Source organism: Saimiri boliviensis, chromosome 14 (genome assembly GCF_048565385.1).
Source record: "Saimiri boliviensis isolate mSaiBol1 chromosome 14, mSaiBol1.pri, whole genome shotgun sequence".
In the NCBI taxonomy this organism is placed as follows: Eukaryota; Metazoa; Chordata; class Mammalia; order Primates; family Cebidae; genus Saimiri; species Saimiri boliviensis.
Genome location: NC_133462.1, coordinates 80,157,656 through 80,173,138, shown reverse-complemented (window position 1 = coordinate 80,173,138; position 15,483 = coordinate 80,157,656). Strand labels below are relative to the sequence as shown.

General features: G+C 43.5%; 2 protein-coding genes across 2 annotated transcripts in view; one reads left to right on the top strand and one right to left on the bottom strand.

Annotated features, from left to right (window-relative positions):
* GNPAT (glyceronephosphate O-acyltransferase) overlaps positions 1 to 440 on the bottom strand; it is a 33,299-nt gene extending 32,859 nt beyond the window's left edge. The window contains exon 1 of the mRNA XM_003940776.4: positions 169 to 440. Within this exon, the coding sequence (XP_003940825.2) occupies positions 169 to 246 (78 nt within the window). The 5' untranslated portion in view covers positions 247 to 440. The remainder of the gene's footprint in view (positions 1 to 168) is intronic.
* Positions 441 to 15,131, top strand: FSAF1 (40S small subunit processome assembly factor 1). Its single transcript, XM_003940779.4, has 7 exons — positions 441 to 610; positions 2,367 to 2,713; positions 10,066 to 10,122; positions 11,903 to 11,998; positions 12,145 to 12,231; positions 13,358 to 13,410; positions 14,473 to 15,131. Exons 1-7 carry the CDS (start codon positions 493 to 495, stop codon positions 14,609 to 14,611), a joined length of 897 nt encoding a protein of 298 aa, XP_003940828.3. The 5' UTR covers positions 441 to 492; the 3' UTR covers positions 14,612 to 15,131.
* Positions 15,132 to 15,483: the final 352 nt, after the last annotated feature.

Genomic DNA, 15,483 nt, shown 5'->3' with positions numbered 1-15,483 from the left:
GCGATACACCGTTGTCTTGGAAACCAACCCAACCAACTAACCCCCGCTCGGGAGCCCAGGAACCAGCTCTTTTGGGCAAGGGTCGTGAGCCGGAAGAAGGAAGAACTGGGAGAAAGGGGTCCTATCTCGCGCGGCTCATCTCGGGGCCTCTTTTCCCTGGGTGCCTACCGAGTAGAGGAGCACGACAGCGCTGGGACTGGTGGGGCCAACGGAGAAATAAGAGTTAGATGAACTGGAAGACTCCATGGTGCGGCTGCCGTCCCGGGCGGGGTCTGGGATTCTTTGCTAAACGGTTGTGGTGGTGGTGCTGCTGCTGCTGGGGGCGGTTCTTTCTCGCAGGACGGCCCCACTTTGCCTGGGGCGGCGGCACCCTCTGCGGCCGCTCCACAGGACCCCGGGCGCCGCCATCTTAGCCAGGACGGAAGCCGCGCAGGGCCCTGTGGCGCATGCGTGCAGACGCGGAACCCGGAAGTCGGGGCGCTGAGCCACGGAATGAGGAGTGATTCTTCGGCGGACCCCACAATGTCGCTGGAGCAAGGGCCGGGGTCCGCCACGCCTTCCAGTTCTCCGACACTTCTGGACGCTCTGCTCCAGAACCTCTACGACTTTGGTGAGTGCGAGGGTCCCAGGAGCCCACGTGGAGAGCAGATTTGAGGAACGAAGGTGTCCTGTGCAGCCGGTCCTGGGCTGGCCTCTACTTTGAGGCTGAAGGTTCTTGCATGTCAAGCATCCTTCACTTCGTCCCACGTGGTTCCAGTAGCGGATGCAGAACACATTTCTCCATCACACATTATTCATCAAACTTTCCAACTCGTTTCCAAGTGTGGGGACTATCGTACTTGCTTGTAGGAAGAACCAAGACCTTGGACTCTCGAAGTAGCCCACATTTCCATGTTTTCCTGAGCTCTGGGAAATCCCCTTTCCCCATGCCACCCGCAGAGACCTACCTGACCCTCATTCGATGGTGTCATTTCGCTCTGGGGCCTCGGTCCTCTTGGGTAGTTCATCAGTTTCATTCTTGTGTGTTCCTTGACAGGGACTTCATAGTCCTTGCCAATTGTCCTTTTCACAACTCTTTCTTTCTCTCTCTCTTTCTTTCTTTCTTTTTTTCAAACAAGTGTGCTGACCTTTTACTCTCCTTTCTTTATCTTGATGCGGGAAAAGGAAAGTAAAAGAGCCCATTAAAGTCTCATGGCATGTCAGTGGGAAGACTGTGCCATACTTTGCCCGGGGGAAGGTGACACCCTTTGCACATGTACCAAATAAAATCATTAGATTTCAGGACAAAACACATTTCTTAAAGTTGTGGCGCGATATTTTAAAAGCTATTTTTTATTTTGGAACTGCTGAAAATTCTAAGCTCACCTAAACAGTAGGAATCATACTTAAAAGTATTGAGAACTTGTCATCTACCACATGCTTTTCATATATTTGCTCATTTAATTTTCAGCTTCATGAAATAGACACTTGTCATGAATCCCATGATTGCAAGTGTAGAAACAAGTACTAGAAGTTAATGAAACCTGATGCAGGTTGTATAACTGGTAATTTTTGCAGAGCCTGGGTTATGATTCTAGCCCCAGACCCCACTCTTTAACTAGCATTTCTGTGCCCCTACTATAGTTTATGTCGTTACAGGCTGAAAGTTATGGTAGGAGCTCTGAAGGCATTGAATGTGTCTTTTCATATCTATATTCTTAATGCCAAAGGTTAGTTGGCTTTTCAATGTTTATTGTGTAAAAGATGAAGCAAATAGTTGCAAGCGTAAATCAACAGCTAGTAATGTAGAGAGCTTTGTGGTATTTGTCATGTATGTGAATAAGGAAATGTAGGATTCTGGTTAGAACTTTCAAGTGACTGGTCAGAGTTTGAACAGGTGAAATATAGAGTAGATAAGAGGATTTAGTAGAAAACAAAGGCATTCACATTGAGCCAGTTGTCTTGGGTTCACCTTAATTCTTAACTGTGAAAGAAAATAGGAAGACTATTCCATGTTCCTGTAACTCAGAAAGCGTTAAAAAGAAACAGTGGCTGCAGTGGCTGCTGTTTTTAGTGTAAAGCCCATTGGGATTACTAGCCCTGGAGACTATCGCTGTGATGACACTTTGAGTAAGGACCAAGGTAGGGACTAAAAGTGATTGTGCGAACATGGGTCAAAGACATAAATGCAGTTACCTAGAAAAAGATGACTACATTTTGGATTCTACGCATTTTGCAAATACACTCTACTTAAAGGAAAAAAATAGTTTCTTTGTGTGTGCTTCTGGGTGCATATAGCCGTGGAATATGTACAAGTACATTCATATGATATTGATGGTAGCTAAAACTGAAAATCTTTGTTTTCCTTCGTGTGTTTGAACAAACAGGAGAGACGGAAGGTGAAACAGAACAGAAGAAGATCCTGAAGAAAAGGGAAAACAAGAAGAGAGATGTGGAGGGTGCAACGGCCTTGGCAGCAGAGCCATCTCCCCTACCTGGTTCTCTCATAAGAGGCCAGAGGAAGAGCGCTTTAAGCTTCTTCAAGGAAATCAGAGAAGAGCTGCATTGTGCTCCTGCTGGCACCCCCACAGGTCCCTCTTCAGGACCAGAGATCCTCGCTCCTGCAGTTCCTCCCTCTTCCCTAGAGAACCATAGGGAACAAGTAGAAGTGGTAGAATTTCACAGCAGAAATAAAAAAAGAAAACTGAAGCCAGATCATAGCAAGAGCACACAGGTAATGAGTTGGTTAGCTTAAATGTATGTGGTGAAACCCCTGGTGTTGTATTATTAGGTGAATAGCGTTTTAGACTGTGGCAGGAATGCCTGACTATCCTCAGGCCCGCAGATTTCCCAGAAGGATTCACAGGACCCAGGACTCAGCATATAGCTCTTATCAGTCATGTAGGCCTGCAGGCTGACCTTGGTTATTCAAATTCTAACCCTCCAGAAAAAAGCAGGTATTCCCAATCAGTCACATTGCTAGTATAAACTACCTGGGCAAACTTATTACAGCGGTGGCTTAAGACCTCAGGGATGCAAAAACACTCTGATGAGGCAGAATATTCTAATTGCTTAATTCTCAGGAGCCAGCCAATTGCCAGTCATGAAAATAGGACTTTCTTGGGAATGTACAGGGTTTGATAAACACAGGCTTGCTGAGTTAACCCTTTGAGCAATTCTTTCTGGCATTCCTGCTGTGTGCTAGCCACAGTTGTAGGCACTGGGATATAGCAGTGAACAAAATATGTAGAAATTCTTGCTCTCAAGGAAAAACAAGGCTGAAGGAAAAGCAATTTGAATTTTCTGAGCAGTAATCTTTTTCAGACTGAACTTGTAAATCTGACCCAAAAAATTCAGTCCTCAAGGGAGGTGTGGTTACTTCTCCAAATATTTTTAATTCATTTATTCACGAGAATATCATAATGGCTTTGACAAATTCATTGCTCAAATCTAGATATTCCGTTTCTATAACATCCCCATGTTCTACAAACCTTTGTCTATCAGCAAAGAAGTGAGGATTGTATGTATTAGTTTCTAAAGCCACTCTAACAACTTACCACAAACTTGGTGACTTAAACCAATAGAAATGTATTCTCTTACAGTTCTGTGCGCCAGGTGTTGGCAGAGCCATGCTCCCTCTGAGGGTTCTACGGGAGAATTCTTTGCTTCTGACCAGAAGGTGGCTTTAAGAGTTTCCTTGGCTTGTGCTTGCATAACTCTAATCTCTGCCTCCGTCTTAATGTGGCTTTCATCCCTGTGTGCCCGAGTCTCATGTTTCCCTCTGCCTTTCTCTTGGCTTTAAGGCCCACCCTGAATCTGGGATGATCTCCTCTTGAGATGTTTAATTACACTGTAAAGATCCTTTCCTAAGTAAGATAATATTCACAGGTTCTGAAGAGGAGTGGGTCATGGCCATAAGTTTTTAGAGGCCACAATTCCAACCACTGCAAAGATAGTTTGGCTTGCACTGTTCTTTATGTATGTATAAATGCATGTTAGTGTCTGTCTTTATGGTTTTAAAAGCCATCTGATAATCTTTTCTAAAATTCAGAGAGGACTTCCTGTCAGGCTTACTGGCATCTCTTCCTCAAAGATCTTTAGTGCATTCTGCAGGCTGAGTGTGGTGGGTCACACCTGTAATCCTATCACTTTGGGAGGCCGAGGCCAGAGGATTGCTTGAGCTCAGGAAGTCGACGCTGCAGTCGGCTGTGATTGTGTCACTGTACTCCAGCCTGGATGACAGAACAAGACCCTGTCTCAAAAAAAGAGAAAAGATTATTAGTGAATCTGTAACCATATCTACCTTTATTTTAGGATTCTAGGTAAGTAAACTTCTTAAACTCTTAGGTTCCAAATGCTGAAGCTCTGGGAGCTGTTGCAGAAGGGCCGAGAAGTGGATTCCCTTGGTGTTTGGGGCAACAGAGCCCGCAAGCTGGCCATCTCCCAGTACCCCAGTGTTCCCTACAAACACTGGTATTTTCTGTATGTATCATGATGTGAAAAGGTTGGAAAGCGCTGCATTGCAATGTAATTTGGCATTTGAAGACTTAAACTAACATAAAGCGTTTAGGCACCTCTTTTTTGTTTCTTCAAATGTCTCAGACTTCCGTTTCCTCTTACATTCCCTCGTATTCTTCTTTCTGGAATGGAAAGTTTCTTTTTAATAGAAAGGACAGAAGAGTTGGCATTGAATGAGTCTGCATTTCTCTGTTGCTTAGTAATAGAACATCTGTGGCAGGCTCTCAGATTGTCCGTTGCTTCCAGTTCCAAGCGACCCCTTATGCATTCTAGTTGGGTTTTCTCAGGACCCTCAGCTCACTCTACATTTTGAACTTCCTGACCTTAATGAAATTTTTCATTTGTCATTGGTGCTCTGCTCTTTCCTCTTTTTTTTTTTTTTAATGTATTGTTTGAAAATGTCTCCTGATTAAGGAGACAGAAGGTAGACACATTAAAAACACATATACCCATAAAATGACCTTAGAGTGTTGACATTGCAGTGTGGAAATAAATACATGTGAATATAATGCTAGTTCTTACAGCATATCCTGGGTACACCAGTTAAAAGAGGAGTCAGCTAGTTGGTGCTCATTGGAATACACCATCTCTGCTGAGTTTATGCAGTATGCTAAATTATAGTTGTGCCCTCGTTCCCTAAAAACTTCTAAGCCATTGTAGGACAGTTAAACAGACATGGGTGGCAAAAATGTATGATGGGTAATGATAACCTTCATGACCAGTCATGGCACCAGCTGGTCATCTTTAGAGAATGCTGGAGAAACGAAGGAGGGAATGGTGAGTTGGACAGCAATCCAGCTGGCCCTTCCTCACCCCAGGATATGACCTTATTTTTCCAGAACTTGTGCTATAAATCCTGTGATTAAGCTGCATTGTGCATTGAAGCAGGTTTTCATGGGTGTATCTGGGAACCTGGCCACCATTTATATATATATTTTTTTACATTTAGGGACAGGGTCTCGCTCTGTCACTCATGCTGGAGTGCAGCGGCGTGATCATAGCTCACTGTAGCCTCCAGTTCCTGGGCTCAAGCCATCCTCCTGCCTCAGCCTCCCAAGTAGCTAAGACTACAGGGCACACCACTATGCCTGGCTCATTTTAAAATTTTTTGTGGAGATGGGGTCTTGTTTTGTTGCCCAGGCTGGTCTTGAAGTACTGGCTTCAAGAAGTCCTTTTGTCTCAGCCTCTTAAAGCACAGGGATTACAGGTGTGAGAGCCACTGTGCCCAGCCATCATGTCTCATTTTTAATGTAGTAACTATACAAGTAATTTGACTGGAAATACTGAGAGATTACATAGTCATTCCTTTATTTCTTCCACCAATTACTGGGTGCCTGCTGTCTGCAGACCTTGCAGATAGAGCAGTGCAGAAGATAATAGTCCTTTGCCCTTCTGGAGTATACTAAACAATCTACTTTGTAGTCGAACAATATAATATAATTAAATGGAGTTATAAACAATTAGGGTCCTGGGGTACCATGCAGAACCTGCTCTAGATATAGTGGTCAGGAAGGTCTCTCAGGAGGTACCATTCAGGCTAATGCTGTATTAAACGGTGCTGGTGAACGGGGCAGAGAAGAGTGAGCCAAGGAGAGAGAAAACAGTCTTGCCAACACGCTGGAGGGTGAAGAGGGCTGGCATGTTCAGGGAGCTGGAAGAAGTCTAGCAGGAGTAGAACAGAGGGGAGAATGCCAGGTCTCAGGCAGTGGTGGGCCTTGGGACTTCAGTCTTTACATGAGGAGCCACCAAAAAATTTCATGCAAGGGCATGAGGTGATCTGATTTAAATTTTAAAAGGATCACTGTAGCTCCTATATGGTGAATGGATTATAAGGGAGCAATAGCAAGAGGCATGAGGAGTGATCTCAAAAGTGAATAGGCGAACCTACTCTTTCATAGGTGCAAGACTGCCTGTGAAAAAGAAAATACTTAACGCTTTTAAGCAATGGAAGTGTCAGATTAGCCCAGGCACGGAGGCTCACACCTGTAATCCCAGCACTTTGGGAGGCTGAGGCGGGCGAATCACAGAGTCAGGAGTTTGAGACCAGCGTAACCAACATGGTGAAACCCCGTCTGTACTAAAATAACAAAAATTAGCCAGGTTAATTACAGGTGGCATGTGCCCCCAGCTACTTAGCCACTTAGGAGGCTGAGGGAGGAGAATTGCTTGAACCTGGGAGGCAGAGGTTGCAGTGAGCCAAGATTGCACCACCGCACTCCAGCCTGCTGGACGAAGTGAGACTCTCGTCTCCAAAAAAAAAAGGAAAGAAAGTATCAGATGTAGCTTAACACGTGTGTGTGTGTGTGTGTGTGTGTGTGTGTGTGTATGTTGCTTAGCCCTTATGGCTATGTCACTGCCATTTCTTCACACCTAGCATTGGGCCATCTTGGTCTTAACATGAATCCTTCATTGCCTCTGTTTCAGGAACCTTAGCCTCCTTTGTGGCCTTAGATAAGAAAGTGATAAGAAACACATAATACAACAGTGTGCTGTAGATCAGAAAGGACCTTAGCATCCTGGGACCCAGGTACATGGAGGCTGCCCCGGAGCATATAGCAAACTGCTAATAATTACTGGGGGTGTACTGAGAGTATTTATTTATATTCATTAATTTATGGTCTTAGTCCTCACAATTCCTGGGACCCGTCTTCATTTTACAGAGGAGCTTGAGGTCTATAAGAGGTTGTGTTACTTGCCTATAGTCAAACATTAACCCCACAGCCCCATATCTGCAATTCCAAACACCCAGAGCTCTGGAAACCACGATTTGATTGATCTTTTTTCTTTTAAGATTGGTGCAAATTTATTTGGCAGAAAAACCTGATGACGCTTTTAAAAATCATTTTTGCTCCTGTCATTTGGTGTAAATATTCTTAGATATAGCCACAGAAATATTAATTATGGGTTACCGCCTTGGACCTTACTGTAAGTGGTCTGTAATACTCAGTATATTCAGTTTGGCCTTTTTAAAATATAAAGACTTCTGAGTTTTAAAGCTGGAACCTGACCCTAAGGATGCCAGATAAAGGATTATGGAGCTGAAGTAAGTGCCAAAGGTCAGGTTCAGACCCCAGGCTTTCTGGCTTCAACGCGGTGTACTTAAACTGCTATACTAGAGAGAGCGTAGGTGAGGTGAGGCTCATCTCTTTGTCCTTTGAGTGACACAGGACAAGTACACTGACTCTGAGCCATTGCCAGACATGGAGACATTTCTCCAAAGTTATTGTCAGATAGCTTTGATCATTCCACAGATTCTTGCAGCTCCCATGTTACGGTCTCAATTCCCCGCAATATGCTTGTGGTCCACTGCATGGTGCTCCACCCTGAAATCCTCCGTGCTCCAGTGCTGCTCCTTACCTTTACACCACACTCCTTGTTCCTGAGTAGATCAGTGTTGGATGGGTGTTAGGAAGAAAGTAATCTAGTTGAAGTGATTTAGACTCATCAAGGTGTAAACAAACTTCTTAATATTTATACAGCTGTCTGCATTTTTTAAAGAGCATTTGCTTATGCAGCTACTCTTTCATTGGAGACAGGTTGGTTGGGCACTCCAACTAATAGATTTAAAAAAAAGAAAATCTAAGCTATGTTAAGAGACAATACTTACATCACCCCATAGACAGGTTTGCTGAGTCTGGTGGACTGCCTGCCTTCATCTCAGGTTTCTTCCAAACTGTTCTTTCTTTTTCTAGCTTTTCTTCCTTCTTCCCTGCCCAGCATGTAAGTTCTCAAAATCTCCATACATACACCTCTCCCTTGTGTGGGATAGCAAGGCTAGATTAGTTGGGATAGGTTAGTCTGTGATTTGATAACCAATAATCCCTACATCCCGGTGGCTTAAAAGGCAAAAGTTAATTTTCTTATGTTACATGGCCATTGGGATTCGCAGAGCCAAGTCTCCTGCCCCACACCGTCTTCATCTGAGGACCCAGGATGATGCGGTGCCGTCGTCTGGAGGGTTGTTAGTTGCTTTAGTGAAGGAAAGGGGAGTTAATGAAGGGCTCTTAAGGGTTCCATGTGGAAGTAGGCACACACCCCTCTGCTTGTGTTTTTTGGCCAGGGAAAGCCACCTAGGCCTGCCTAGCATCAAGCAGACAGGGAAGCATGAGTCTTCTTTGTGCCTGGAAGTAGAGGAGGACCCAGTATTGCCTTTAGGCAGTAATGCCTCCTACTGCAGAGAATAGCGGGGTAAAGAAAACCGAGGAGACCACCGATGGTTTCTATATCCGGTCATGTATTACGAATAATGTACTGAAGTGATTTTCAAGCCATGAATAAAAATAAAAATTAGACGGTGGTGGTTCATGCTAATAGAGACTCAGCATCTATGAAATAATGAGCCAAGAATTTTTTTTTTCCAAAAAGTTTGTGTTTGTTACATACACAGATCTAGACCTCAGACCCTTTCTCAGAAAGACATCAATAGCTACAAAACTAAGATGTTTCTGGTGAACTGTTTAACAGAGGGATGAGGACACCGAGCTATTTGTGTCTGGGCCACAGCTACCACGAAGGGGCTCTCCCGTCCCTTGGTCTAGTCGGCCCCTCAGCCCTGATGTCCCCACAGCCAAGGTAACAGGGGGTTAGGTATTCTGTGTGGCTGCTGATGGAGATAGCAGGGACTAGGAGAGCCCTGACATTGCTCCTCTCTTTTGTATGCCAGTTTCTTTCCAGGGCCCAGGGGTTTCACCCGTCTGGGATCGTTTCAAGGTTTCTTTCTGTTTTTCAATTTTTAAATTCTGGTGAAATATACATGAATGTAAAATTGACCATTTTAGCCATTTTTAAGTGTGCAGTTCAGTGGTGTGGAGCACATTCCCAGTGTTGTGCTGCCCTCACCACCATCCATTTTATAACTTTTCAGCTTGCTGAAACAATGCTGATGCACTATACCCATTCAACACCAGCTCCCTATTCCCTTTCCCCCAGCTCCTGGCAGCTAACCATTCTAACTTCTGTCTCTGTGAATTTGACTCCTCTGGGTATTTCATAAAATGGAATCATGCACATACCCTTCTATGACTGGCTTATTTAACTTAGCATCATGTCTTCAAGGTTCATCCATGTCATAGCATGGGTCGTAAATTTCTTCTGCTTTCAGGCTGTGGAATATTCCATCATATGTATATGTCACATTAAAAAATATCTGTTCATCTGTTGGTGAACATTTGAGTTGCTTCTGTGTTTATTATGAATAATGCTGCTGTGAATATAGGTGTACAAATACCTCTTCAAGACCCTCCCTTCAGTTCTTTTGGGTGTATGCCCAGAAAAGGAATTGTGAGATCCTATGATAATTCTATTTTTAAGTTTTTGATGAATGGTCATCATTGTTTTCCCCAGTGGCTATACGATGTGGTAAAACATTCCCACCAATAGAGGACATGGGTTCCAGTTTCTCTACATCCTTGCCAACACTTTTTTTTCTGTTTTTTTTTCATAGTAGCCAGTCTAGTGGGTCTGAGAGGGTCACTTTCAGGTTCCTTAAAACATGTCTACTCTTTTGGTGATAGATACTATAATGATATAGTAACAGATGATCTTAATAAGATTTTTTTCTCTCAGTAGACTAGAACTAGTGTTTTGGAGAGAGATGTGGATATACAAGAATTTAACCTAGAAAAGGTATGTATTTTGACATTGTTAAATACTTTTTATTAACTTTATTTACAGTATTTGTTTATAAACATATGTTTATATTAAATTTATTGTAAATTTATAATATGTGAACTATATGTAAGCTTAACTATTTATAGTACCTTTTCTTGGGCTCCTAGTACATGTGTAGTATAAATGTTGATATGACAAAAAAATAATAGTTTTATGATATCTAAAAATGAATATTTTACATGTCTAAAGGTTGGGAAAATGATTAAGCAAATCATACTGCATTCACTTTTTTTTTTTTTTGAGACAGTCTCTCTCTGTCACCCTGGCTGGAGTGAAGTGGCATGATCTTGGCTCACTGCAGCCACCAGCTCCTGGGGTCAAGTGATCCTCCCACTTCAGCCTCCAAAGTAACTGTGACTATAAGTGTACACCACCACACTCAGCTAATTTTTTTTTTTTTTTTGAGACGGAGTTTTGCTCTTGTTACCCAGGCTGGAGTGCAATGGCGCGATCTCGGCTCACTGCAACCTCCGCCTCCTGGGTTCAGACAGTTCTCCTGCCTCAGCTTCCTGAGTAGCTGGGATTACAGGCACGCACCACCATGCCCAGCTAATTTTTTGTATTTTTAGTAGAGATGGGGTTTTACCATGTTGACCAGGATGGTCTTGATCTCTTGACCTCGTGATCCATCCGCCTCAGCCTCCCAAAGTGCTGGGATTACAGGCTTGAGCCACCGCGCCCGGCAATTTTTGTATTTTTAATAGAGGTGGGGTTTCACCATGCTGGCCAAGCTGGTCTTGAACTCCTGACCTCAAGTGACCCCCTGGCTCAGCCTCCCAAAGTGCTGGGATTACAGATGTGAGCCACCATCCCTGGTCTGCATTCACTTGATTGAATAGTACATACTCATTTAATACATGACGGTTTTGTGACTACAACACTACTGATATAATGGTAAGTATGGGGATATGTGTATTCTGTGGTTGTACTGTTTTTTAAAATGTGTAAGAAAAAAGACGGGAAGAAGTAATTCAACTACTAAGAGTGGGTATTGCTTTTTCTGTTCCTTCTGAAACCATGGGTCTGTGTTTGAAGCTGCTGCTATATCTTGTTTCTAAGTGTGAGTGTGTGTGTTTGGAGAGGTGCTTTTCAGTTTATATTACTGCCTTTATGGACAATGGCTTGTTTTAAAGGGCATCCTAAAGTACTACAGAGCTCTGCATTCAATCCTGGCTCTGTTATTACTTTGTGTAGAGATAATTCTTTGCATCAGCTGTCCAAATTAAACATGGGAGATAGCCAGGCCTGGTGGCTCACACCTGTAATCCCAGCACTTTGGGAGGCTGAGGTGGGAGGATTGCTTGAACCTAGGAGTTCAAGGCCAGCCTGGGCAACATAGTGAGACCTCATCTCTATAAAACATTTTTAAGAATTAGTTGGGTATGGTAGTATGTGCCTATAGTCCTAGCTACTCAGGAGGCTGAGGCAGGAGATCACATGCCCAGGAGGTCAAGGCTGCAATGAGCCATGACCACACCACTATACTCCATCCCGGGGGGTAACAGAGCAAGACCCTGTCTCAAAGAAAAAAATGGGAGAAAGATGTTGTGAGACACGGTATATGGTAGGAGAGCCTCTATAGAGCTCCTTCAACCACACAACAGTGGAGTTATTATTCCTGTGTGCTATTATTACAGTGCAGTGGATCTGAAATGCATTACTTCTGACAATATGTGTTTTTTTTCTCTGGAGTTGTTGGAATGCACTTGGATCTGATTGTGCTTTGTGTACGCAGGCTCGTTTAGAAGTACACCGGTTTGGGATCACGGGTTATGGAAAAGGAAAGGAGAGAATCCTGGAACAGGAACGTGCCATCATGCTGGGTGCTAAGGTGAGGGGCTGCTGCCACCGTGCATCACCAGACAACATTTAGAAAAAGCAAGAGCAAGGAAAGCCAAGGGCAAGTCAGGGCGAGGGACATGGAATGATATTGCAGAATAAAATTTGATGGTATGTTTCCTTGTTCTTTCATTTCAGCCTCCTAAAAAGAGTTATGTGAATTACAAGGTTTTACAGGAGCAAATTAAAGAAAAAAAGGCAGCAAAGGAGGAAGAAAAGAGACTGGTAGGTGTAATGGTCTGTTCTTTATTAAACTAGAATGGAAAGATGGATGCTGTTTGCTGCAGTGGAAGGCTGGAAACCACTGCTTGGAGAGCAGTGAAGACACCAGAATTAAAGGATGCCCTGCTCTCCACTTCTTCAAGTTAGCTACATTTAATAATACCAGCCAAGTAATCTGGCATACTTACATGCAAAGTTTGCTTGGAAATAGCAAACTCCTTGTCTTAGTCTGTTTGCGTTGCTGTAAAGGAATGCCCGATGATAGGTAATTTATCAAGAAAAGAGGTGGATTTGGGGCATGGTTCTGCAGGCTGCACAGGAAGCATAGCACTGGCATCTGCTTGGCTTCCGGTGAGTGTCTGAAGCGGCTTCCATGTGTACAGAGATCACATGGCAAGAGCGAGACGTGAAAGAGCGAGGCAGCAGCGGGGAGAGGTGCTGGGCTCTTTTTAACAATCAGCTGTCATGGGAAGTGGGAACTAACAGTGGGAGAACTCACTCATTATCCTGAGGAGAGCACTAAGCCGTTCATGAGGAATCCATTGCCATGACCCAAACACCTCCCGCAAGGTCAACTCTCTAGTACTGGGATCAGATTTCAGCATGAGGTTTGGAGGGTTAAATATCCAAACTATAGTGCTTCTGTTCCGATAATGCAGGCTACTTTGATCTGCGTTTTATGTTGTGTAGAACACAAGGGCCTATGAAAACCACAAGGGGAATAAATGTTACTCTTTCTACCTTTTACTTATAAGGAAAGATTTGAGTTTTCATTGTAAGACTGTTAGTCTTACCTGGAATAGGCATTCACATTCTTTTTTCTTTTTAACTGAGATGGGATCTTACTGTGTTGTCCATGCTGGTCTTGAACTCCTGGGATCAAATGATCCTCCTCCCTTGGCTTCCTGGAGTGCTAGGACTATAGGCATGAGCCACCACACCAGGCCCAGCCTTTCTCATTCTTGAAAGGGTTTTAGGATAAAACTTTGAGACTGTTATGTTTAATATGCCCACTTGAAAAAAATATTAAAAGTAGCATCTCAGTGACTTTTGGTCACAGACCTCTTGCCTTTTTTTGAATCCCATTATCCATTACTGATATGTATATGACCTTAAATTCTGAAATCAGGTCCAAGAAACAGATATTTTCAAGAAAAAGAAGAGGAGAGGACAGGAAGACAGGTGAGTGATTTATTTCATCAGGCCCTGGGGTTGCACGATCTGGATAAACCTATTGATTAGTTCTGAAAAGGATGCTTTGAATGTATGTGGTGCTGCTAGCCCATTAGAGTGCTTCACTGTCTCCCATTTATCCTAATCAAAGTGGGATTTAGTAAACTGCCCAAGATCAAACAACTACCTGAGAACTGAATTAGGAAGTTTCTCCAGTCTCCCACTTTAACCAGACGCTCCAGGTGACTAGTGGAAAAGCTGCAGTTTACATTTCCAAGAAAAGCTGCAGTTTACATTTCTAAGAGTCTGCTGCTACAGTAGCATAGTCTGGGTCTGTATTGCCTGGTCTTTGACACGCCATGTAAGATAGAGCACTGTAGTTATGAGTAAGGGTTGTTGACTTTGTTGCTTTATACTTGTTTCTTACCTTTGGTTCAAGTGCCTTTTCCTCTGTCTTTGAATTACTGTTTCATAATGGACTCTTTTTGTCTTAGCCTTTTTTCTGGGGCTCCTATACACGTGTATGTGGTCATTTGTTCTGGGCACCGATCTCTTGTCTATTGAATGCCTCTTTGTGCCAGGCATTTGGGTGCCTTAGGTGTTGGTGTATAGCTGTAATCACACTAAAGATATTCCTGGCCTTGAGGAACTTACATTGTAGAAAGAGAAACACCCCAAAACATACTAACAGATAAGTAAGCTGATACCAGGTACTGGCAAGTACTGTGGAGAGGTCTAAAGAGCATTGTGAAAGAAAACCACAGGGAGAGGGTCAGCTGAGAAATTAGTCTGAGGAGGTGACATTGGAGCTGAGACCTGAACAAAGAAGAGGGGCAACCTGGAAAGATCTGGGAGCAGAACATTCCTCATGGAAGGAACCAGTGCAAGGGCCCTGAGACAGGAAGGCAGTGGCACGTTTCAGGGACCACAGGAAGGTGCAGTAGGGAGAGGAGTGTGCGTGGCATGTGACCAGGAATTTGCAGGCCAGACTGCAGTGGCCTGATTGGTGGTACTGCGATGCTTGTTTGAAGCTTAACTATTTATAGCACCTTTCTCTCACTTTAAATGTAGGAAATCCAAAAAGAAGAAGTCCGCTCCCAGTATTTTGTCAAGTGGACGGATTGGACAGGTTGGAAAATTCAAAAATGGAACATTGATTCTGAGCCCAGTTGATATCAAGAAAATAAATTCTTCCAGAGTGGCCAGATGAAGTACTCTATCAGATACAACAAGGAAGGGGAACAGCCAAGTCAGCTGCAGTGACACTGGACCCTGTGAGATCCTAGACAGATCGTTCTTACCACACGCTTCACAGACCGCTTTGTTTCGAAGGAAAGAAAGTCAAACAGAAGTAACATTTCCAGTTGCTGAAAGGTCTGCTTCATGGTGCTGAACGTATCAGGCCAAGTGCAGCATGAATGTGAAGTGAACCTACTGAACAGTGTCTTTTAATGTTCTCCAGCAAGCTTTGCTCCTATTTCACGTTCACTGGCATTTGGTGCATTTGCTTGTCATACAATTTTTTTTACAACTTTACTGTTTCGTAAATGCTAGTAGTTTACCTTAAATTGCCTTATAATATTTTTAATGATTTCATGTTACAATATCATGAAAGAACCAAGCATAGGGTAATTTATCAGTTTTGTGGAAAAGCAGTTTTAATTTTTAGCCTACCATGTATACAAAGTGTAGTTCGTAAGAAGTGATATAAATAAAATACAACTTTTGCAGCATGTCTGTCTGTGACGGTTAAATAACAGGTGTATTTTTTTGTGTTTTTTTTTTTTTTTTGAGACGGCGTTTCGCTCTTGTTACCCAGGATGGAGTGCAATGGCGATCTCGGCTCACCGCAACCTCTGCCTCCTGGGTTCAGGCAATTCTCCTGCCTCAGCCTCCTGAGTAGCTGGGATTACAGGTACGCACCACCATGCCCAGCTAATTTTTTGTATTTTTAGTAGAGACGGGGTTTCACCATGTTGACCAGGATGGTCTCGATCTCTTGACCTCATGATCCACCGGCCTCGGCCTCCCAAAGTGCTGGGATTACAGGCTTGAGCCACCGCGCCCGGCCAACAGATGATT

Bases quoted from the DNA above. Each gene is read 5' to 3' on its own strand.
- FSAF1 (XM_003940779.4), top strand. From the start codon at position 493: ATGAGGAGTGATTCTTCGGCGGACCCCACAATGTCGCTGGAGCAAGGG. The intron at 611-2,366 runs GTGAGTGCGAGG...TTGAACAAACAG, and splicing joins CCAGAACCTCTACGACTTTG to GAGAGACGGAAGGTGAAACA. The intron at 12,232-13,357 runs GTAGGTGTAATG...TTCTGAAATCAG, and splicing joins AGGAGGAAGAAAAGAGACTG to GTCCAAGAAACAGATATTTT.